Raw genomic sequence first — 23,546 nt, 5'->3', positions numbered from 1 at the left:
ACACACACACACACACACACACACACACACACACACACACACACGAAAGGTATCTTTTGAGATTTTCATCATGCTTACAATATATTGTTCTTGTTAAGTGCCATAGATTTATTTCTGACTCAGAGACCCTGTATAGTGTTTTCAAGGAGCGAATGTTTATGTATACCAAATACACATATATTTCCTAAGCTTTGTTGTAATGAAAGGTGACTTGTAACCAAATTGATTTTTACTCAGTATTTTTATCAGACTAAGAGGTACAAACCATAAAGAAAATCTAGTTTCTTAGCGGGTCACCAGCTCTAGGGATATCTAAAATATACGTCGTGGTCCACAAGGTACGTTTCCATGAGACTTGGACCACAGGCGCTTGCACATCTGCGGCAATCTCGTTCGTCGTGTGTAGTCAGGGTCACGGAGCCCTCCCTTTCCCCAGGGCGATCCCACGCCTCTCCCGCCCCTAGGGGAGCCCCGCGGTTCTCAGCCGCAGAGTCCCTCGGGAAAGGCCGCGAAGCTAGGCGACAGGCCGCGGTCAGCGAGGACAGCGGAAGGCGCGGACAGTACCCAGGCCTTTGCTCACGACCCCCTTATTCCACGAAAAGTGGAACATTCCGGCCCTCCGCCCTCTGCCAGAAGTGGGGGAGCCCTTCGGTCTCGTCTAGGAGTGGCGACGCGAGCGCAGCCACCGGAATCCCGGACGCCTGGAGCCGCGCGTTACGGGAATCGCAGCCCCTGATCCCGCCCCTCCTCGACAAGCTGCCGCTGGGCCAATGCCGCGGCATTGAGTCTCTCAAAGGCCAATCAAAGCGCGGGTCCTGAACTCGGGGGCGGGCGCCGCGGGGGCGCCGCGGGGAGGGGTCAAAGGGGCTCGATATCGCGTCTGCGAGAGGAGCTCAGTGCGCTGTGTCTTGGGGCAGGAGAGTTAGCCGGTGTCGGGCAAGGACCCGGGCGAGGACCCTAGAGACTGGTGGAACGGCGCCGGAGCCGCCCGGGCGCAGCCGAACCGCGGAGCTGCGCCCGCCCTGCCGACGTTCCAGCCTGGCCTGGTGCTGAGGGGGACGTGCGCCGTAGGGACGATGATGATCGAGGCGTCGCGGCCTGAGGTGAGGAGAGACCGAGGGGTGGACCGGCTAGCGGACCTGGCACTAGAGGGGCCAGTCTTTCTGAGGGAGGGACGCCCCGAACTTGCCTGTCTGAGCCTGGAAATCCCCGCATTCCTTTCTCTCCCTGCTCCCATACCTTCCGATTCTACTTCCCCAACTTTGTCACCTCTGTTTCTCAACACTAAGTATAAATCTGCAAGCTCGGTCGCTCTCTCTCCTACACACACTTCTAAGACTTCGTCCTCTCCTCTGCCTCCCCTTAAAATTCCCACTTGTACCAGGATCGTAACGCCTCTTCGGTAACCAAGTCCCCACTCTCTTTCTCTCCCCGCTTCCATCTCTTATTAAATTCCACTAGCCCCTCTCTTGACCCGTAGTTTCTGCTCGGAGCTTAATTATCCTTCCCCAAAACCATCTTTTCAGCCTGTAGTGTAACATTTCAGCATCGTGCTTATAATCGTTCGTAACTAGCATTTGTTTTCTTATCTCTTACCATTCCTAACTAATCTCACTCACCACTGTATCCTAAAGCAGCAAATCCGTCTGTCTTTAAAATGACACACACGCGCGCGTGTGCACACACACACCAAGTTTAAAGGTTATTCCAAACAGCAAGCTTGTGTTTTTTTTCAGTGGATGAAAAGCATTTTGTTCATAACGCCAAACTGGGACATAACACAGATTGAAAATAAGACGTTCAACTTTGATTCCTTTCTTTCTTTTTTCCTTAAGAAGGAGGAACCAATTTGTGTTTGATTTGTGTAACAGTGGGCATTTCCGCAATGGCATTGCTATTAAATAATTATTAGAATGCCTGGGCGAATCCTCTAAAAGATTAGGTGTCAACGCTGTAAACAAACCCTTTAGACTCAGTGTGACTGACTTTCAAATTGGAACACCCATTTATATGGAATTACAGATTCAGATCATCGTGTATGAGCTGTTGGCCTGATCTTGTTTGAAGTGTGTCAATTCATGTGAGTTTTTTCTGAGTCCTATATTTGAATGATAAACTGGGATGTTGCATTCATAGAACCAACTTGATATGCAGTTAAAACCATTCGTGCTTTTTATAAAATGTGTCTCTTTGGGGCTACTTTTGAACAGAAAAGACAAAATATCAAAAACTTTGAGGGGTAAGTTTCCTCAACTGTTTAATTTTCTTATTAGAAATTAAGATAATTATAAACACTACTGGCTAAATTAATACATTTCCTTATGTAGTTATATAACTAAGGTTTTATTTATTGTGTTCTCATTTCTTCATAAATTACAGTGTTTTCAGTTTACGTAAATATTTTCCCAAGAAAATTTGCACCTCAGTTAAATGTTGGGGTGAATTTTGATTGTAATATGCCTGCGAAATAGGTGCTACCATACCTACCTTAGGAACTCTGGTAGTGTAGTTGTTACGAGTTGGACTGCTAACCTCAAGGTCAGCAGTTCTAAGCTACCAGTGGTTCCACCGGAGAAAAATGAGGCTTTTCTGATGCAGTAAAGATTTACAGCCTTGGAAACCCTATGCATGGTTGCTGTGAGTCGAAACTGACTCCACAGCACACCACTACTACCATATATCTACTTTATTGAGGAAGAAACTGAGGGTAATGTTAAATGCCATGGAATCAGTTCCAACTCATCTTGACCCTATACAGGGTCTCCAAGGCTGTAAATCTCTACAGGAGCAGAAAGCTTCGTCTTTCTCCTGCGGAACAGCTGGTTGTTTTGAACTGCTTACCTTGAGGTTACCAGCCCAATTTGTAACCACTACACTACCAGAGCTGCTTATTACCCTGTATAGGGTTTCCAAATAGCGATTGGTGGGTTTGAACCAACAACCAATGGTTAGCAGTCCAGCATCAAACCAGGACTCCCTGTGAAATCTTATTCTGTGTGATTCCATAATCTGTGCTCTCAGTCATTTGGATGTGCTAACACATTTATCATAGGGGGAATCACTGCTATAGTTTGATTTGGGAACTTAAAGGATACCCTTAATTCCGACTACATTGTCAGGAAGAGGTTTTTGTCTTAGAAGCTGTATCATTTTATTAAGAGAATTCTCTGGCCCTAAATAATTTCCACCTTTGTGTTTAGAGAAGCATGTGTCACAAGCTTCTCTACTTCTTTGATTGTAAAGACTGTAGGATCAGAATTGAGGTTTCTTCTGAGTTTTATTATTTTACACAGCGAGTATGTGGAGCTGTAGCATAAGAACTCAACCACAAGGTCAGTATTGTGCCACAAGGTTGGCAGTTCAAACTCACCAGTCACTCCTCAGAAAACCTACCTATACAGGGTCACTGTGCGTCAGAACTGACTTGACAGCACTTAACAACAACATAGGAAATCACACAACTGCATGAGATGTCATCAGGATCAGGAGGAGTTTATAGAAATTGGGTTGACAATCATACATAATGAAAACTAACAGAATGCAAGCAGTTTAAACTAAAAGCCTAGTGAAACAGAAGTCTGTAGTCAAAATTTAAATGGTTATTGTTTACCATCGAGTCTATTCCTGCTCATAGCAACCGCGATAGGGTTTCCAAGGCTTTAAATCTATATGTGAGTTGAAGGCTTCATCTTCCTCCTGAGGAGCAGCTGGTGGCTTCAAACTGCTAACCTTGCAGTTAGCAGCCCAAGGTATAACCACTACACCAGCAAGCCTTCTTGAAATTTAAGTTAGGGAATGATCGTAGGGATCATAGGGATGATCGTAGGTTTTGCCTTGAAACCTGGGAAACATTTGGGAAAGTGGAAAAATGAAGGCAGCACATTCTGAACAGAGAATTAGTATGTGGAAAGGGTCAGGAATAAACATATATTAATTATAATAATTAACACATACTTAATGCTTGTTTTATGTCAGTCACTGTTCTGAGCACTTTACTCATATTAACTTATTTAATACTCACACAGTTACTAGGTAGATATTTTTATTATCCTCTTTTTGCACATAGGAAACTGAAGCACAGAGATGTTAATTAACTTGTCCAGTGTTACATGGCTTTTAAGTGGATTCAGAAAATATATCTCGATAGCCTGGCTTCAGAATCTGAGCTCTTCACCATGGTACATACTACCTCTTCATATAGAATACTTGAGTGACAGTAGAATAATATGACCATAGTAGGTCTTTTTTTAAAACTTTTTACTGTGAATTGGGTGAAGATTCACAGAGCAAATAATCAAATTTGCATTCAGCAAATCGTTTACTTCACTTCATTACAATGATTGCAGTTTCCTCCAATTACCACATGTTAACAGTTGTTGTTAAGTGCCATTGAGTCGATTCCAACCCATAGCGACCCTGTACAGGGTTTCCAAGGAGCAGCTGGTGAGCTTGAACCACCAACCTTGCAGTTGAAATGACTTTGCAGTCTGATGCATTAGCCCACAGCACTCCAGGACTCTACCTGTTAACAGTATTTACCTCTCTTCACTGTAACTCCTCAGTGCCTCCATGTGTCTTCTACCTGTAAAAGGCCTTTTAAAATGCACTTTTCAGTATATGCTCTGTGCCTCAAATTGTATATTAGATTCTGATGATATCAAGACTTATAAACAAATAATTACAATGCAATAATTTGAAATCCTGTTAGGCAACTATATATGGAGGGGGCACTTCAAAAGTTTGTGGAAAAATTATGTTATCTTTAAATTCCATTTTTCCACAAACCTTTTGAAGCCCCCATATACTTACAGGCACATTAGGAGCAAAGATGTTCCTAATAGTGGAGAGAAATTCCACAGAAGAACTGTATCACCTGACTCTTAATGAGTTAGTATGATAACAGCAGAGGCAGGGAAACGCATTCTAGAGGCAGGGTAATATACATAGAAGCACAAACTCCAAAAGAACCAAATGCGTAAGAGAAAGTCTAATAGTTTGCAGCTGCTTTAGCAGAGACTCTATAGAGATGGTAGAAGGGAATGATGAAAGGTGAGCCAAATTGTGAATAGCAGCATAATGAGGACAAGTGAAGTGTGGCATTGAAATATTTACTTTGCAGTTGGGAAACTACAAAAATGATTTCCGCATGGTGGGGAGTAGATGTCAGATTGCTTGCTATTTTTCCTAAAAGTTTAGTGGTGGTATGACTTGAGGGAGAAGATTTGAGGAAAGAATAAATTTTAGGAGAGAAAGAAACTTGAATATTGAAGAAGATAGATTTGACAGGTAAGTTGGGTCCAATTTTTTAGGCCCTTGAATGCCTAAAATGTTTGGCATTATTATTGAGGAAAAGAGCGGCATATTTAAGGCAGTGTTTTAGAAAGATTCACCCACCACTAATGTTCAGAATGCCCTAGATGGAAGGTAGTAGTGAGGTAATCAGTGTCTAAATTAGATTGGTAATGGTAGGGACAAATTGTATGAAAAGACAGTAAAATTTGTGACTAAGAAAAATAGAATGCAATGGAAAGGTAAGAGTGAAGGATGATGACCTCTATTGGCTTGGGCAGTTAGAGAGAAAGTGAGTTGTTTTTAAATGGAGGTAAGAAGTGCTGTGATTGAAAAGTGTGTACACATTTATGTATATATGTGTTCATGAATGTGTGTGTGTGTATTGTTTTTAGATCTGTTGAATTTATTTGAATCAGAGGCAGAATTTCCAAGAAGCTACCAGGTAACTGAACTACAAGGAAGGCTAAGACAGAATTATTTTGTTTGAAGGTAATGGTTGAAGTCATATGTCTCTAAAGAAATTGGTATCGAAAGTGAATAGAAGCCATATGCTTTTATCTTTGGAGTATATTCATAGCTGGGGGACAAAAGTTGGCGGAGAATTCAGTATAGGAGACAAGATAGTAAGTAAAGGAAAGTTCAGCCACATAGTCATGTGACTAGGTAACCAAAGTGGTGTTTCATAGAAACCAGGGGATATGAGAAATTCAAGAAGTTCAGGGAACCATGTGAAATGTTTGAGAAACACTGTGATTGTTGGTATAATGGTAGGAGTCTTTTATTCTGTGCCTGTCTAGTATACCTTACTGAGATTCAGTGAGAAATAAGGTAGCTTACTGATTATGATGAGCAGAGAACTCTATTGAAATAGGACTCTAGATTACTGCTCTAAAGCTATACGTATATATATCCAGAACAGGGGCTACTTCCTTTCAGCACAATCAAAGCTATTGTTGTTAAGTGCCATCGAGTTGGTTCTGACTCAATAGCGATCATGTGTAGGGTTTCCAAGGAGTGGCTGGTGGGTTTGAACCACTAACCTTGGCGTTAGTAGTTCTTCAATGCTTATCCTACATTACCACATCAGGACTCATCAGAGCTGTAGTCCCTGTTAAAATGTGCTTTTTCCATCTCCAAACTTTTGTTTTCTCATAACTAAAACTAAAGCATTTTTATCCTTTGCTCCAGGGGTAGATTGGTTTCATCATTACTTCTGAATTGTGCATATCATATCGGTGCCTTTGGTACAGTTTTTTTTTAGTGATTTTGTTGTTGTTGTTGTTAAGTGCCTTCGAGTTGGTTCTGATTCATAGCAACCCTGTTTAGGGTTTCCGAGGAGCAGCTGACAGATTTGAACCATCACCTTGCGATTCAAATCAACCTTGCAGTCCAGTGCTTATCCTACAGTGCTCCACCAGGACTCCAGTGTTTATGTAGATGTTCTGTTTTCTGCACAGGTGTGTACCCCTTCACTCCCTGTTCCCTTTTCCCCATCCCCAATACAAAGTAAACTCTTCAGAGCTGTGTTTCAGATAATATAGCCATTGGAATCTTGGTGTAGCACTGTAGGATAAGCACTGGATTGCTAACCACATGATTGGCAGTCCCAACCTACCAGCCACTTGTGAAAAACCCAATAGAGAGCTTGCTATATGAGTAGGAACCAACTCACTGGCACTTAATAACAACATGTGGTGCTGTAGAATAAGCACTAAACGGTTAATTACAAGATTGGCAGTTCCAATCCATCAGCCTTGGAAAACCCTATACAGGCTTACTATGAGTCAAAATTGACTTGACGGCATTTAACAATAACAGCATATGAGCTGAAACCGACTCAATGGCTCTTAACAACAATCCTGACATGATATAGAGCTAAAGGTGATGTCTGGTGTTGGTGATGTGCCATGAAGTCAGTTCCGATTAATAGCGAGCCTGCATAATTTACAGCCTGAGGCTGTAAATCTTTATGGGAGCAGAAAGTCTCATCTTTCTCTCACGGAATGGCTGGTAGTTTCAAACTGCTGACCTTGAGGTTAGCAGCCCGACTAGTAACCACTATGCTCCCAGAGCTCCTTTGGTACTAGTAACCACTATGCTCCCAGAGCTCCTTTGGTACTATTTAGCCAAGAATGTTTATTCCTAGAATAAGTTTAATGTGATACGTGATTTAATAAGGAGCTCTGGGAGCGTAGTGGTTATGAATTGGGCTGCTAACCTCAGGGTGAGCAGTGTGAAACTACCAGCCATTCTGCGGGAGAAAGATGAGGCTTTCTGCCCCTGTAAAGATTTACAACCTCAGAAACCATGTACACGGTCCTTATGAGTCGGAACTGATTCCATGGCACATAACCATGTATAATAGACTACTGGTGTAGCACTGTAGGACTGCCAACCACAAAGCCAACAGTTCACATCCACCAGGTGTTCCTTGTAAATGCTAGACAGGGTTGCTATGAGTCAGAACTGACTAATGGTACTTAACAGTGGCAGCAACAACGTATGTAATGGAAGCATAAGATGTACATGACAAATTCAAATAGTGGTGAAACTGGAACTGAAGAAGAATGGGAGTTTATTAGTTACGTATTTTTTTCCTTTAATGAGAAATTATTACATAGATTTTTAAGTCTGATTTTCTGAAAAACTGTAGTAGATAAGAATCTTTGGGTAGTAAGACTCACATTGCTGCTCATTAGGATCACCTGAGAAGTTTAGGAAGCGGTACATATGCCAGGACCTCACCCCCAGAGATTCCGTTTGTTAGGTGAAACCCAGGCACATGTGTCGTTTTTAAAAGCCCCACATGTAGGGAGAACATGAATGATAACATCGTGGCGATACAGTCAGCAAAATCTAGAATGTGAGAATATTTATAGGACAACAGACCTAATTCTTTCAAAATAAAAATATCAAGGGGAAAAAAGGAAAGGACAACCTGCAGATTCAAGTGGATTTTTGAGACAAATCTCTCAAATGCAGCATGTAAACCTATTTTGTATCCTGATAAAAACAAATTGTTTAAAACAAATTATGAAGCAAGGAAATTTGAATAAATAATATCAGTACTGATTTGGTATTTGATATTAGGGAATTACTAGGAAGCTTCAATAATTTGTGGAAAAATAGAAGGAAAGATAAGGAACTTCACTGCTCCCATAATGATTACAGTCTGGAAAGCCCTATGAAGAGTTTGCTGTGTCACATGTAATTGCTATGAGTCAGAATCGACTTGAAAGCACTCAAGAACATGGTTATGTTAAAAAAATGAATATACTTTGTACTCTATAAAGTGATTTTTTTTTTCAATGTAAGTATCAGTGTAACTAATTCAAAAAAATATTTGATGAAGACATTTACATATCTGAAGATAATTGTTAGATATTACTTGGGATAATCAGTATGATCTGATGGCATAAAATCTATAAAAAATTATAATTATGTGTGTCAGTTTCATGTATCTGAATTAGAATATTATTTCAGGTTGTTTTGTGCCCCACATTAAGTGATGTACTCATTCATTATTTTGCATGGTAGTTTCAGAATTAATGTTATATGCCATAGAAAGCCAACAAATTTAATTGTTTCTAGCAATAAATGGACACCTTAAGAAATCTGGCCCCCATAAAATTTTTAAGGATAGAAGATAAACTTTAGCTGCACAGAGTCATAATAGTTCGTGTTACACTAAGAGTCTGATTATATTTCTTAATAAATGTAACTGCTAACAGTCAGCTGAGTCACAATGTTGGTAATTGAGTACAAACTTGTAATACATACTTTTGTCTAATTTTGGTCATTTTTGTCGTTTTACTTGGTGCTCTTTTAATTAATCTTAAAATATAAATTATATCTTCTAGTGTTTTACATAGCCATAGCTTCCATGGAAATAAAGGAAAATATTTCAAATACTTGTTTTCAGCATTCTTATAGGAATTTTAGCAACTTTTTATTTATGTGTATAAGAGAAGAAATATTAAAAACAATATTCCATGTGTCTTTTACAGAAATCTCTATACAAGATGCTAATTTTGTGGACTGAGATAGTGCAAGCCTCGTTTATTTTCCTCACCACTGAGTCTTTAGGTAAGTTTCATGAAACTTGGTAAGCGTATCTTCTATGTCTTCCCCAAATTGTTAGTAAAAATATTGAAATTATTAAGAAGTTAATGCCTCAAAATATTAAGGAGTTTACTATCTCAAAAATTACCCCAAAATACCGTGGCTTGAAACAACAGTAATCATATGTTATCTATGGTGGTTTGTGTGGATCAAGAATACAGTCAGGTACAGGCAGACTGGTTCATGTTTGCTTTATGATAATGGGACCCTTAGCTGGAAAACTCAGACGGGGGCTACAGTCATCGGCAGATTTGTTCACTGCTGGCTGTAAGCTAAGGACTTGCTGCCACTGGTAGCCAAAGCACACATATGTGGCCTTGGCTTTCATATAGCATGTGATTGGGTTCCAAGGGCAAATATTCCATAAAAGAGAGAGAGAGTGTGATCTATTCAAGTGGAAAACTGTATTTTAATGATGACCTAGTCTTTGAAGTCAAATAGCTCACTCCAATGGCTGGAGCAGACACACCTACCCACACAGATCTGAGTGGAAGGACTACAAACTGGAACTTCATTTGTTGTTGTTTGCCGTTGAGTTGGTACCACTCATGCACAACAGAGCGAAACACTGCCTAGCCCTGCGCTAATCTCACAATCATTGCTACATTTGAGCTTATTGCTGCTGCTATGGTGCCACTCCCATCTCGTTGGGGGTGTTCCTTTTTTTCTCTGACGTTCCAGTTTACCAAGCATGATTTCCTTCTCCAGGAACTGGTTCTTACTTATAATATGTTGGAAGTATAAGAGATGAAGTCTGGCCATCCTGGCTTTTTACAGGAATACTCTGTACTTCTTCCAACGCAGATTTGTTTGTTCTTCTGGCAGGCCATGGTACTTTTAATATTCTCTTACAACACCATAACTCAAATGCATCAATTCTTCTTTGGTCTTCCTTATTTTTTGATTAACTTTCATATGCATATGAGGCTATTGAAAATATCATGGCTATGTCAGGTGTACCTTAGTCCTCAAACTGACATCTTTGCTCTTGAACAGTTGCAAGAGGTCTTGTGCAGAACATTGCCTAATGTAATGTGTCATTTGATTTCTTGACGGCTGCTTCCATGAGTGCTGATTGATCCAAGCAAAATGAAGTCTCTGACAATGTCAATCGTTTCTCCACTTGATGTTATTTATTGACCCAGTGGTGAGGACTTTTGTTTCCTTTACATTGAGGTGCAACCCAAACAGAATGCTGTGGTGTTAGATCTTCATAAGTATTTTAGCTTGTCTTTGCTTTCAACAAGCAAGGATGTATCATCTGCATATCGCAGGTTTGTTAATGAGTCTTCCCCATTCTTGATGGCCATGTTCTTCATATAATCTAGATTCTTGGATTATTTGCACAGCATGCAGATCAAGTAAGTATGGTGAAAGAATACAACCCTGGTGCATACCTTTTCTAATTTTAAACCATTCAATGTGTCCTTATTCTGTTTGAACAACTGCTTCTTGGTCTATGTACAGATTCCTTATGAGCACAATTAAGCATTCTAGCATACTCTCTGCAGTGTTGTCTATAGCTTGTCATGATCCATACAGTTGAAAGCCTTTGCATAGTCAATAAAGCACAGATAAAAACATCTTTCTGGTATTCTCTGCTTTCAGCCAAGAACTGTCTTATATCAGCAATTATATCCCTTATTCCACATCTTGTCTGAATCCAGCTTGAACCTCTGGAAGTTCCCTGTCAATATGTTGTTGCAGCCATTTTTGAGTTATGTATAGCAAAATTTTGTTTGCATGCGATATTAATGCCCCATGATTTCTGCATTCTGTTGGGTCTCCTCTCTTTAGAATGGGCACAAATATGAATCTTTTCCAGTCATTTGGCCAGCTAGCTGTCTTCCAAAATCTTGGCATAGATGAGTAGGAGCTGCCAGTGCCGCATTAGTTTGTTGAAAGAGGTCTTGTGCCGCAGATTTGCCTAATACAATATGTTGTTTGATTTCCTCACTGCTGCTTGCAGGAGTGATTATGGATCCAAGCAGAATAAAGTCTTTGACAACTTCAACCTTTTCTCCATTTATCATGATATTATTTATTGGTCCACTTGTGAGTATTTTTATTTCCACATTGAGGCACAATCCATACTGCAGGCTACAGTCTTTGAGCTTCATCAGTAAGTATTTTTAAGTCCTCTTCGCTTTAGCAAGCCAACTTGTATCATGAGCATATTGTAGGTTGTTAATAGTCTTTCTCCAGTCCTGATGCCTCATTCTTCATATGATTCAGCTTTTCAGATTATTTGCCCAGCACAACAGATTGCACATGCGTGGTGAAAGTATACAACCCCGGGACACATCTTTTCCTGGTTTTAAACCATTCAGTATCCCCCTGTTTTGTTCAACCAACTGCCTCTTTCTCTATATGTATATACAGATAACTGCTGAGCACAGTTAAGTGGAATACCGTTATGGAACACTGTTCTTCACAATGTTATCCAGTTGGGGGCTCTTGTTTTTAGTTGCCATCAATCTTTTCCGACTCATAGAAACTCTGTATAGGGTTTCCACGGAGCAGCTGGGGGTTTGAATCACAGTTCTTGTGGTTCGCAGTCCAGTGCTATAGTGCCACACCATGAATCTAGTTGGGGGTTGGAGGAGGCTAATTAGAGATATTGATGGTGGTGCTGTAAGTTAAGCCCTGGACTGCTAGCTGCAAGATCAGCAGTTTAAACCCACCAACCACACCTCAGAAACCCTATACAACGTTCATTTGAAGGTACCTGTGGCGTAAATTAGTGAGTCCTTCCAGTGTAGCATCAGTTTGTTGTTGAAACATTTCAGTTGGTTTCACTATAATTCCTGTAGCCTTGTTCTGTTGTTGTTTTTAACCAATGCCCTCAGTGCAGCTTTGACTTCTTCCTTCCCTACCATTGGTTCTTGTCTTGTTCACATGTCACCTCTTCAAATGGTTGACTATAGATCAGTTCTTTTTTGCACAGTGACTGTGTATTTTTTCCACCTTTTTTTTAAAAAAAAACATTTTTTAAAACTTTTAATTGTGAATTTAGTGAAGGTTTACAGACAAGTTAATCAGTTTCACATTCAACAAATCATACACTTTTTCATTGTTTTTTGATGTTTCCTGCACCATTCAATATTTTGCACATGAACTCCTTCAATATTGCAGGTTGAGGCTTAAATTTTTTTTTCCACAGTTATTTCAGCTTGAGAAATGCAAATTGTGTTCTTTCCTTTTGGTTTTCTATTTCCAGGCCTGTGCACATTTCATTATAATTCTTTCTTTCCGAGCTGTTTTTTTACTTTTTTTTTTTTTCAGCTCTCTTACTTTATTATTTCTTCCATTAGCTTTAGCTACTTTGTTCACGAGCAAGTTTCAGGCATCCATTTTGATCTTTTCTTTCCTGTCTTGTTAATGACCTTTTGCTTTCTTTCATCTTGTATGATTTTGATGTTATCCCACAACTCCTCTGGCGTTCCATCATTAGTGTCAAATGTGTCAGCTCGCTCCTTGAGGTGGTCTTTAAATTCAGATGAAATATACTCAGGATGAGTAGCGGTATCAACATGTAGTAGGTGGTAGTTAAAACATATGTTTGCATTTTACTATTTTTAGCCAATCTGATTATTTTTTAATAAATTTATCCTATGCATTTATTGTTAAACTTATTGCTATTTTACCAATAAATGGATAAGAAAGATATTCTTATTAAAAACTTTAATAAGAAATTTATGTACTTATTTGCTCATCTTGTTCTTTTGTTTGGTTTTAATTGTTTCTTTGTTGTTCATTATGAGTGATTTATACTCAGGAGCTCTGGTAGCGTAGTGGGTTACTAATTTTGCTGTTAACCCAAGGTCAGCAGTTCGAATCTACCAACTGCTCTGCGGGAGAAAGATGAGATTTCCTGCTCCCATAAAGATTTACAGCCTAGGAATCCCTATACAGAGTCACTGTGAGTCTGAAAATACTCAACAGCACACAACTAACACCACCACCATGCTCTCTCTTTGCCCCTTCCCAGTCTCACTTCCCATCAGTACTAGAGAGAGACTTTTAATTCTGGGCCTGAAACAAGAAAGCAAGAGGAGTAATGGGTCTAATATGAATCACGCTGCACACAGTTGTGTTTCCTAAGACTAAATAGATTTCCTTAATCCGGCTCCATCTGTCTACTAAATTGTGTATTTCTTTACAAATGTTGTAGACATTAAATTTTGTCAGCATTTATTTATAGATGTGTACTTTCTTATTTTTCTGTATCTAGCTGCCTGCCAAATGTCATTTTGTACCCACCCCCCCTTATTTTCAATGTTCTCTGTTGTTCCTTTTCAGGTTTACTTCTAGATCCGTGTGCTTATATCACCCCTGAATCTCCAGTTGTACAACTTGGTTCTAACTTCACTGCAGTTTGTGTCCTAAAGGAAAAATGCATGGACAATTATTCTGTAAATGCTGAAAACATTTTCTGGAAAATGAACCATGATATTGTTCCTAAGGAACAATATACTGTCATAAACAGAACAGCATCTAGTGTCACCTTTACAGATATATCTTTATTAAATACTCAACTCACTTGTAACATTTATATATTTGGACAAATTCAGCAAAATGTTTATGGAATCACAGTAACTTCAGGCTGTAAGTTTTGTTTTATGTTGTTTGGAGGGTTTAGGTGGTGTATTATATTTCGAATTTAATCATAAGTGCCCACCCAGAACGGTTCCATAGGGTTGCTGAGGCTATATTATCTTTAAAGGAGCAATTAGCCTCATCTTCCTTCTGCAGAGCAACTGACGGATGGCAAATGCTGACCTTGTAGTTAGCAGCCCAACTCATACCGACTACTCCACCAGTGCTCTTTATCATGACTTTTGTTGTGAGGTGCCATCAAGTCAGTTCCAAGGCATAGCGACCCTGTGTAGGGGTTCCAAGGAGCGATTGGTGGGTTTGAACGGCTGACCTTGCAGTTCAAACTGACCTTGCAATCTAGTACATTGTCCTGTAGTGCCACATCAGGACTTAGCATGACTAGTGAATTATATTTTCATTGTAGTTTGTTGGTCTTTATGAAATTGAATAATTTTGTGGTTTCTGTGACTTTAGGATACATTCATTAAAAAATGAGAAAAATCTCAGAATTAGAAACTACATTTGCATTATTAATATACCAAAATCTAGAAAGTAGCATGAAGCTTTTTATCTTTGAAATTCAAGCATCTTGTCAATTTCTAGAACAATATTCCATATGTGAGGCCCCCCCAAGAAAGTATTAAGTTGAAATCTTTGACTGTATTCATCATAACTTTCAGTATATTCTTCATGACTGAGAAATGACACAGCTAAGTGAAGGTGAATCAATACTATAGAACACCCTTCAGAGTCAATCTAGTAAACTTCTTATAATCCAGATAGATGATCAATTTTGACATTGTTTTTCCTTCAACATTGTTTGGGAAACAGTATAAAGATGAGAGTTATAAACAGTCATTTTTGCTTTTACTTGGTGGCATAGGTAAATGTTTTTTAGAGTAAGCATAATCAAGCTAGTTGATACCGTCAGTAGTTATAAATAAAGGTGTGTTTTTTCTAGAAAATTAACTTGAAATAAACTAGTAAATGATCATTATACCATTATGACGCAAAATGTATATTACTATCTAAAAATAAGTTTGCATTTAAATAGAAAATAACTTATTAGTAACCAGTATTTCATTTCATTTTGCTTGGGTTTGCATTTTTTTAATCTAATTTTAGGTTAAATGTCTTGTGTGGATATAAAACTGTTGTTTTTTACTGCTACTTACTTTTCTTAGTGCCTCCAGAAAAGCCTAAAAATTTGGATTGTATTGTCATTGAGGAAAAAAATATGATGTGTACTTGGGATCCTGGAAGGTACACCTTTCTGGAAACAACCTATACTTTAAAATCTGAATGGTAGGTTATTTTAAGTTTACTGTATTTTGGTTGTATTAATAATTTGTTGAGGATTTTATTCTTTCAAGTTATTGATGTGAGATGCTATCAAATTGTCTCCAATTCATAGTGACCCTATACACAACAGAATGAAACACTACCAGGTCCTACACCATCCTCACACTTGTTAATATTTGAGCCCCATTGTTGCAGCCACTGCATCAGTACATCTTGTTGAGGGGCTTCCTCTTTTTTTGTTGACCCTCTACTTTACTGAGCATGATATCCTTTTCCAGGGACAGCTTCTTCAAAAAACATCCAAAGTAAATGAGATAAAGTCTCAAAGTAAATGAGACAAAGTCTCAACACTCTTGCATTCTGGGATATTTCCTTTAAGACATATTTGTTCATTCTTCTAGCAGTCCATGGTACTTTCAGTATTCACCAGTAATGTAGTTCAAAGGTATCAATTATTCTCCAGTCTTCCTTCTTTATTGTCCAGCTTTCACATACATAAGAGGTGTCTGAAAACACCATGACTTGGGTCGGGTACACCTTAGTCCTTAAAGTGACATCTTTGCTCTGTAATACTTTAAAGAGATCTTTTGCAGCACATTTGCAAAGTGCAATATTTCATTTGATTCTCTTTTTTTTGAGCATTGATTGTATATACAGGTAAAATGAAAGCCATGACAATTTCAATCTTTTCTCCATTTTTCATGTTGTTTATTAGCCTCTGTGTAAGGATTTTCATTGTCTTTGCATTGAGTTGTATTCTGTGCTGAGGGCTGTGCTCTTTGATTTTCATCTGCAAATCCTCTTTGCTCTCAGCAAGCCAGGTTTTGTCATATGTGTGTCATAGGCTGTTGATGAGCCTTCTTCCAATCCTGATGTCCTCTTCTTGTTTATATAGTATAGTTTCTTGGATTATTTGTTCAGCATACAGATTGTACACGTATGGTGAATGAATACAACCCTGCCACACACTTCTGCTGATTTTAAACCATTCAGTGTCCCCTTGTTCTATTCAGATGACTGCCTCTTGGTCTATGTACAATTCCTCATGTGCACAATTAAGATTTCTAGAATTCCTATTCTTTGCAATGTTTTTCTTGCCAGTCTTATCTCCTATGTACCCCATACCATAGTTTATGATCCACACAGTTGAAAGCCTTTGCATAGTCAATAAAACACAAATAAATATCTTTCTGGTATTCTCTGTTTTCAGCCAAGATCCGTCTGATGTCAACAGTGGTAATCCTCGTTCCATGTCCTCTTCTGAATCCGGCTTGAATTTCTGGTAGTTCTCTGTGGATATACTGCTGCAACTGTATTCTATTAAGTAGTAATATTAAATGTAAATTTTTAACATTTTAAAGCATCCCAAACTTACAAGTAGGAAGAATATTCCCATCTATCCATCATCCAGTTTCAATAATTATCTGCTCTTACCAGTCTTATCACATATGTACCCCATACCAGATTTTTCAAAAAATTTTTATTGTGCATTGAGTAAAGGTTTACAGAACATATCATCAATTTTACATTCAACAAGCTGTACACTTAGTTTAATCTCAATAATTATAATCTCCTTGATTTAATAACCATGTATCCTATTTCCTCTCTGTATCTTGTTCCCATTCCTCATTTTTCCCAACCTTTCTGTACTTTGTCCTTGTGTAAATACTACCCCTGTGGTCTCAGTGGTTGACGGGTCTGTTGTGTGTCCCTCACTTGGATTGTTATCCCTCCTATCTATCTGTATAAGAAGTTGTTGTTTTGTTGTTGAGTACCATCAAGTCAGTTCCGACTCACAGTGACCCTGTATAAGGTTTCTACAGAGCAACTAGTGAGTTTAAACTGTTAACCTTGTGGTTCACAGTCCAATACTAATTCTGTAGTGCCACACCAGAAATCTGTCCATTACTTGAATTCTACAATTAACATTTTACTACAATTGTTTTATCATACATAAATTTACCTGTGAGCCTCCTTGCCATCTATCATTTTTTTATGCTGAATTTCAAAGTAAATTTTTGATGGTAGTATACTAAATCCCTAAATAATTCAGTATTCATTATCATTGTTGTCAAGTGTTGTTGAGTAGGTTCCAACTCATAGCTAACTTCCCCAGAAAGTTCCCTCATGTCTTTTCCCAAGTGTTCCCTGCCACCATTCCACTCCCATGAGGTTTTGTCCTTACCATAAATTATTTTTCTATGTTCTGAAATAACATACAAATGGAATCGTACTTGCATACCTTCTGTGAAAGGTGTTCGTGACTCAGCAGAATATTTCTGACATTTAATCATGCTGTTTTTTTACCTAAGAATTTGAATAACCATGTTGTTGTTGTTAAGTGCCATCAAGTCGGTTCCGACCCATAGCGACCCTGTACAGGGTTTCCGAGGGTGTAAATCCTTACGGGAGTAGAAAGCCTCATCTTTCTCCCGTGGAGCGGCTGGTAGTTTCGAACCGCTGACCTTAAGGTTCACAGCCCGATTCATAACTATTATGCTACCAGAGCTTATTATTTATGAGTTTAAAAATGGTGGTGTTTTGTCATTTCTTCTGTTTTATCTGAAAATACTTAAGGAATACTTCCCTTTATTATTAGTTACTCTGAGGTACCAATAAGGCCAAATAATATCAATATTTCCCTATGTTAACCAGTTTTATAATGAGTTGGTTCCTTAGCATCCCCCAAAGGTGAATGACAAGAGGTTTTACTCTCATTATGAGTTTATATTTCAGTATATTTATGTTTCAATGAATTATAGTTAATAGCTATATTAAGTTATTCCATCTTTGACTAGAAGTTGGTTGTTGTATCCTTTTGACACAACTTCATTAGACTTTGATAGCTTTCTTGATTTCTTGTATGACATGATATTCCAGGTTCATCTTTTACATTTCCTTCTCCAGACCTGGGATCAACCACTTTTCAAAGAGCCCTGTTCGTTTAGTATAAAGTAACGGACCATATTCTGGGAGCTAGAGAACTCATTGCTGTAGGATTGTTATTGGTTCTAGGCTTTTTCAGTTGAAAGAGCTAGCAAGTATTTGTCTTTTAAACATGAACTCATGCTGATACTTGCAATTTGAAGTCAGAACTGCACATTTTTAGCTAATTGTCTCTGTTTTCATTACATCTCCTTTTGCCTAACTCAAAACTCTGGCTCCCAATAATGCCAACAAATAGTTAATTTGTTTTCATCCCATAGTAGACCAGTATCTGCTTTTAAGATTGACTTTCTCCCTCTTCCACCACAAGGCTCATTTGTGTCAATCCTTCTATTTTAAAAAGTATTTTGAGGTATAATTCATACACAGTGAGTAAAGCTTTTATGTTCAGAATAAGGTTGGCTGAGTGCACTCTGGGGATAACTAGAAAGAAACTAAGCAAATTTTCTATTTCTTATCCCTACCCTCCTGCCACTCCTAGCATATTATGCTTAGAAAACATGTATATTGCTTACAGAAAGATATTTTTTATATAGTAAGAATTCCATTTCAGGAAAGGGGGGGAAAAAACAGTCCTGTGAACTCATGGTAATAGATCAAAATCCTGATTAGCGAGGAGAGGGAGGATGTTGTTGTTAAGTGCCGTTGAGTCAGTTTCAACTCATAGCAACCCTGAGTAGGGTTTCCAAGGAGCAGCTGGTAGGTTTGAACTGCCAACCTTGCCTTTATTAGCGCCACGCCAGAAGTCTAAGGTAATAGATAAAAATAATGATTGGAGAGGAGAGGAAGGATAGAAATTCTGAAATGTAAATTTAAAATTTGAAAATAATTTTGCATCTTAAGATATATGTCAAACTCAGTTTTAAAGAAAGATTAATTTATAAGCAGTTGTACTTGCTTTTGTTGTTGTTAAGTGCCATCAAGTCAATTCTGACCCATAGCAACCCTGTATAGGGTTTCCAAGGAGTAGCTGGTGAGCTTGAACTGCTGACCTCGCAGTTCAAATGGCTTTACAGTCTGGCACATTAACCCAAAGCGCCACACCAGGACTCCTTTTTAGTAATGAGCAATTCATTTCAAACTTTGTGTACCAATCTGGATCTTTTAACTTTTTTAGTTAAAAAAAAAAGTATAACCTTTTTAATGCTAATTATTAAAAATCTGTTTTTATTGACTGAGTCTTCTAACTTTGTATTTAGGGCAACAGAGAAGTTTGCTGATTGTAAAGCAAAGCATGACATTCCAAACTCATGTACTCTTGATAATTCTCCTATATATTTCGTCAACATTGAAGTCTGGGTAGAAGCAAAGAATGCCCTTGGGAAGATTACATCAGATCATATCAATTTTGATCCTATAGATAAAGGTAATATAAACCTGAATTTAAGTAATTTATTTTCTTCAGATTATGCATTGGCTTATAATCTAAAATAGTTTTCAGATTTTAATTAATGTAGAAACCATTTATCTTATTTACAAAGCCATTTTATCAATAATGTTTAAAAAATCTGAGAAAAGAAAAATATCCATAATTCTACCCTTACAGTTGTTTTCATTTAGAATGTATTATTTGCACAATTCTCAATCATTGTCTATTGTTGTTTTTTTTAATTTTATATGAGGGATCTTCAAAAATTCCAAGACATTACGTATTATGAAAAAGAAATGGATTTCAGGTGTTTTTTTTTTTTTCATCAAAGAAACTTGTACTCACGTTATAACAATCTGAACAGAACCTTGTTTGAGACATTAAGGATAAGACATAAATTTGAAAGAACCGTAATAGAGCAACATGACGTCTGCTAAAATTGAAGCAAGAACACATCAAATTTATGGTAAAGCTTTGGTGGAATGGTGAAACCATTAATGCTTTACAAGAAGTTCATGGGGACAAGGTCTCAGAGAAATCAGTTTATAAATGATATTCATTTTAAAAAAGGACAAGATGGTGCTGAAAATAGAGCTGACAGTGATAGTCCATCCATATTAATTTTCAAGGAAACAATCTTGTCCATGTCCTAATTGAAGAGAAATGCCAAGGCATTTGCTTATTGACTTTCTAGAGGGACACCAGTGTTTCTGCTCATTTCTCTAATCAAAGACCCTTTGATTAGATTTAATCATTTAATTGTCTTTTCATATCCTGACATGAAAAGATTAATAAATGAAGTGAACTGACAAGGAAACTAAAGTTTCTTTAGAAAGCTTCCTTTCCATTATAATAGTATGACATAGCATTATTTTCAGAGTAATTAGTAATTTTGGTAAAACTACATGAATATTGTGAAGTAAAGAAACAGTGTATTTTAGTTTATACATGAAGTTTTAAAAGTAAAACATGGTAACATTAAGATTTATTTTCTTCAGTGAAGCCCAATCCACCACGTAATTTATCAATCAGATACTCAGAGGAACTGTCTAGTATCTTAAAATTGACGTGGATCAACCCAAATATTGAAAGTTTTATGAGTCTGAAATACAACATTCAATATAGGACCAAGGATGCATCAACATGGAGCCAGGTAAATTGAAAGTTGTTTATTTCAGTAATCTTTCTTATAGACAATTTAACCTAAATAGTTTCATTTTCTGAATGTTTTAAGTTTCTGGTTACATGAGGTACTATGCTTGACACTTCTTCCGGATCTTTACTTCAAACAAATCAAACAGGAAGAAATCCAGATAGAAAACACAGCCTTTCCATATTTAGGCACCTTGAGGTGAAATATGAAAGTTTGTAGGGTGATGATGTTGTTATTGTTAAGTGTCGTCAAATCAGTTCCCATTCACAGCCACTCTGTTTAGGGTTTCTGAGGAGCAGTTGGTGAGTTTGAACCATCAACCTTAAAGTTCAAACCCACCTTAACCCACCTTACAGTATAGTGCTTATCCTACATCACCACACTAGGACTCCATGTAGGGGGATTGTTGTTGTTAAGTGCCGTTGAGTGGATTCCAACCCATGGCAACCCTGTATAGGGTTTCCAAGGAGCATCTGGTGAGTTTGAACCGCCAACCTTGCAGTTCAAATGGCTTTGCAGTCTGGCGCATTAACCACAGCACCACACCAGGACTCCATGTAGAGGGACAGGGAATATCATCTTTGATCAAAGATGTAAGGAATACAAGTAAAAAAGTCAGTTATGTAAAGGTAAAAAAAAATAAAGTGATATGAATAAAGTAGAGTGGTTGATGGTTATGTGCTGTGGAGTTGGTTCCGACTCATAGCGACCCTGTACAAGGTTTCCGAGGCTGTAAATCTTTATGGGAGCAGAAAGCCTCATCACCTGCGGAACAGCTGTGGTAGGTTTGAACTACTGACCTTGTGGTTCACAGTCCGATTCGTAACCACTATGCTACCAGAGGAGTTAGTAAAGACTCATGGTCCAAATCCAGCTCAGTCTTGTTTTTTGTAAATAAAATTTTATTGGAAAGCAGCCACATTCATTAATGTATTTTCTATGGCTTTTTTTCCTTGCTCTGGTAGCGTAGTGGTTACAAATCAGGCTGCTAACCGCAAGGTCAGCAGTTCGAAACTAACAGCTGTTCCTTGGGAGCAAGATGAGGCTTTCTGCTCTCGTAAAGATTTATATCCTCGGAAACCCTGTAGATGGTCGCTATGAGTCGAAACCGACTCCAGGGCACATAACAACAACAATGGCATAGTTGAATATACCCATTCCTCACATATCTTGTTATCCAATGTTGTGCATTTACTGCAATAGTAAAAAAAATCTGATTATTTTGCTCATTAACGGCACATGCTTGGCAGTAATGAACGCCAAGGTGCTAAGTGAAAGTAACACTGGTTGTGATGGTTAATGTTATGTATCAATTTGACTGGACCATGATTCTTAGTTATGTTATGATATCATTAGGCAATTATGTAATGATGTCATCATCCATTTTGTGATCTGATATGGTCATCCTCCATTTTTGCATAACATCCTGGTTTTCACTAAACAACCTGGTCCTTGGACCCTAACCATGTCGATGTGAAGAGCAGGTGTAGTTAGTTGCAACAGAGACCATCTGGGCCACAGAACTTAAGAAATATTTACTGCCTAGCTAACCCTTTACAGATAGAGTCTTGGTGGCACAATGTGTGCATGCCCTCAGTTGCTAACCAAAAGGTTGGTGATTTCAAACCCAACAGCAGCTCTGTGGGAGGAAAGATCTGGTGATCTGGTCCCGTAAAGAATGTTGTTGTTTGCCGTGTAGTTGGTTCCGACTCACCATGACCCTGCATGGGGTTTCTGAAGAGTGGCTGGTAGGTTTGAACTGCCAACCTTGTGGTTACCAGTGCAGTGTTTGTCCTATAGTGCCACATCAGAAAATGCTATGGGGCAGTTCTGCTCTGTTCTCTAGGTATACAAACAATAGGAGTGGGAATCAACTTGATGGCACTCAGCATCACCACCCAGTCTTGATGCTGTCATGAGAAGAAATGTTTAGAGCCTTCAGAAGACTGCTACTAGAGCATTCAGTTGCCCATACTATTCTTTGTTATGCTTCCATTTGTACATATGCTTATGTTTTTGTTTCTCTGCTTACACTAACTAGCTCATTAAGAAATAATTTACTATTTGTGTCTTCTACCCACTTTTTTAAAGGGCTCAAAATGTAATTTTAAAAAGCAACACAAATAAAATTGAATTAATGATATTGTACCAAGTGGATACATACCTGAGGTTCTTAAATATTTTTTAATATCAAGAATCTTAATTTAGTGGTTAAAAAAAAAAAAAAAAGACTGACATCTATATTGTACCCAATATTGAAATCTCAGAGTCAGAGAAAGAACCAAAGGAAGATAGGACTGAATACCTCCTTTTGTGTTTTGCCTGTTCAGTTCTGTATCCCACCGTTCTCCACCCCACTCTTTGTCTTGGGATACTGTATGGATTCCATCAGTGGATTTCTGTTCCTTCTAACTTCCTTGTGAAGTTTGGCAAATGAGAGGTGAAGCCCTAACAGGATAGAGGAGGAATAGATGAGAGGAAGATCAGTGTTTTTATTTTCCCTTCTCTCTCCCTGGAATTATCTGTGCCTCTCAGCTGACTTCTTTTGCAGCTCTGGTACTTCCTCATCCTTTAGAGACTAGGGTGATAATAGTTCCCTACTGTTAAAGCCCTCGAGTACTGACTGCCCTTTCTGAGGAAACTTTCCGATACTTTGCCCATAGACCCTTTACTTGAATTTATTCTAATTGCAGCATACCTTTTTTTTTTCCTGGGTCCTGAGGGTGATAGACTCCATAGAAGAGAAAAGTATAGATCCTTTCC

The 23,546-nt window shown here is 38.3% G+C and overlaps 1 protein-coding gene across 2 annotated transcripts in view; it reads left to right on the top strand.

Moving 5' to 3' along the window:
• Positions 1–9,314: 9,314 nt before the first annotated feature.
• Positions 9,315–23,546, top strand: part of IL6ST (interleukin 6 signal transducer (gp130, oncostatin M receptor)) — a 36,682-nt gene continuing 22,450 nt past the window's right edge. For both annotated transcript variants that reach the window (XM_006874652.1, XM_006874651.1), the window contains exons 1-5: positions 9,315–9,378; positions 13,717–14,022; positions 15,198–15,318; positions 19,461–19,627; positions 20,629–20,783. In XM_006874652.1, coding sequence (XP_006874714.1) covers positions 9,315–9,378; positions 13,717–14,022; positions 15,198–15,318; positions 19,461–19,627; positions 20,629–20,783 — 813 coding nt within the window. The remainder of the gene's footprint in view (positions 9,379–13,716; positions 14,023–15,197; positions 15,319–19,460; positions 19,628–20,628; positions 20,784–23,546) is intronic.

The sequence above is a fragment of the Chrysochloris asiatica genome, unplaced genomic scaffold (assembly GCF_000296735.1).
Source record: "Chrysochloris asiatica unplaced genomic scaffold, ChrAsi1.0 scaffold00291, whole genome shotgun sequence".
Taxonomy (NCBI): Eukaryota; Metazoa; Chordata; class Mammalia; order Afrosoricida; family Chrysochloridae; genus Chrysochloris; species Chrysochloris asiatica.
This window is presented reverse-complemented; position numbering and strand designations above follow the sequence as displayed.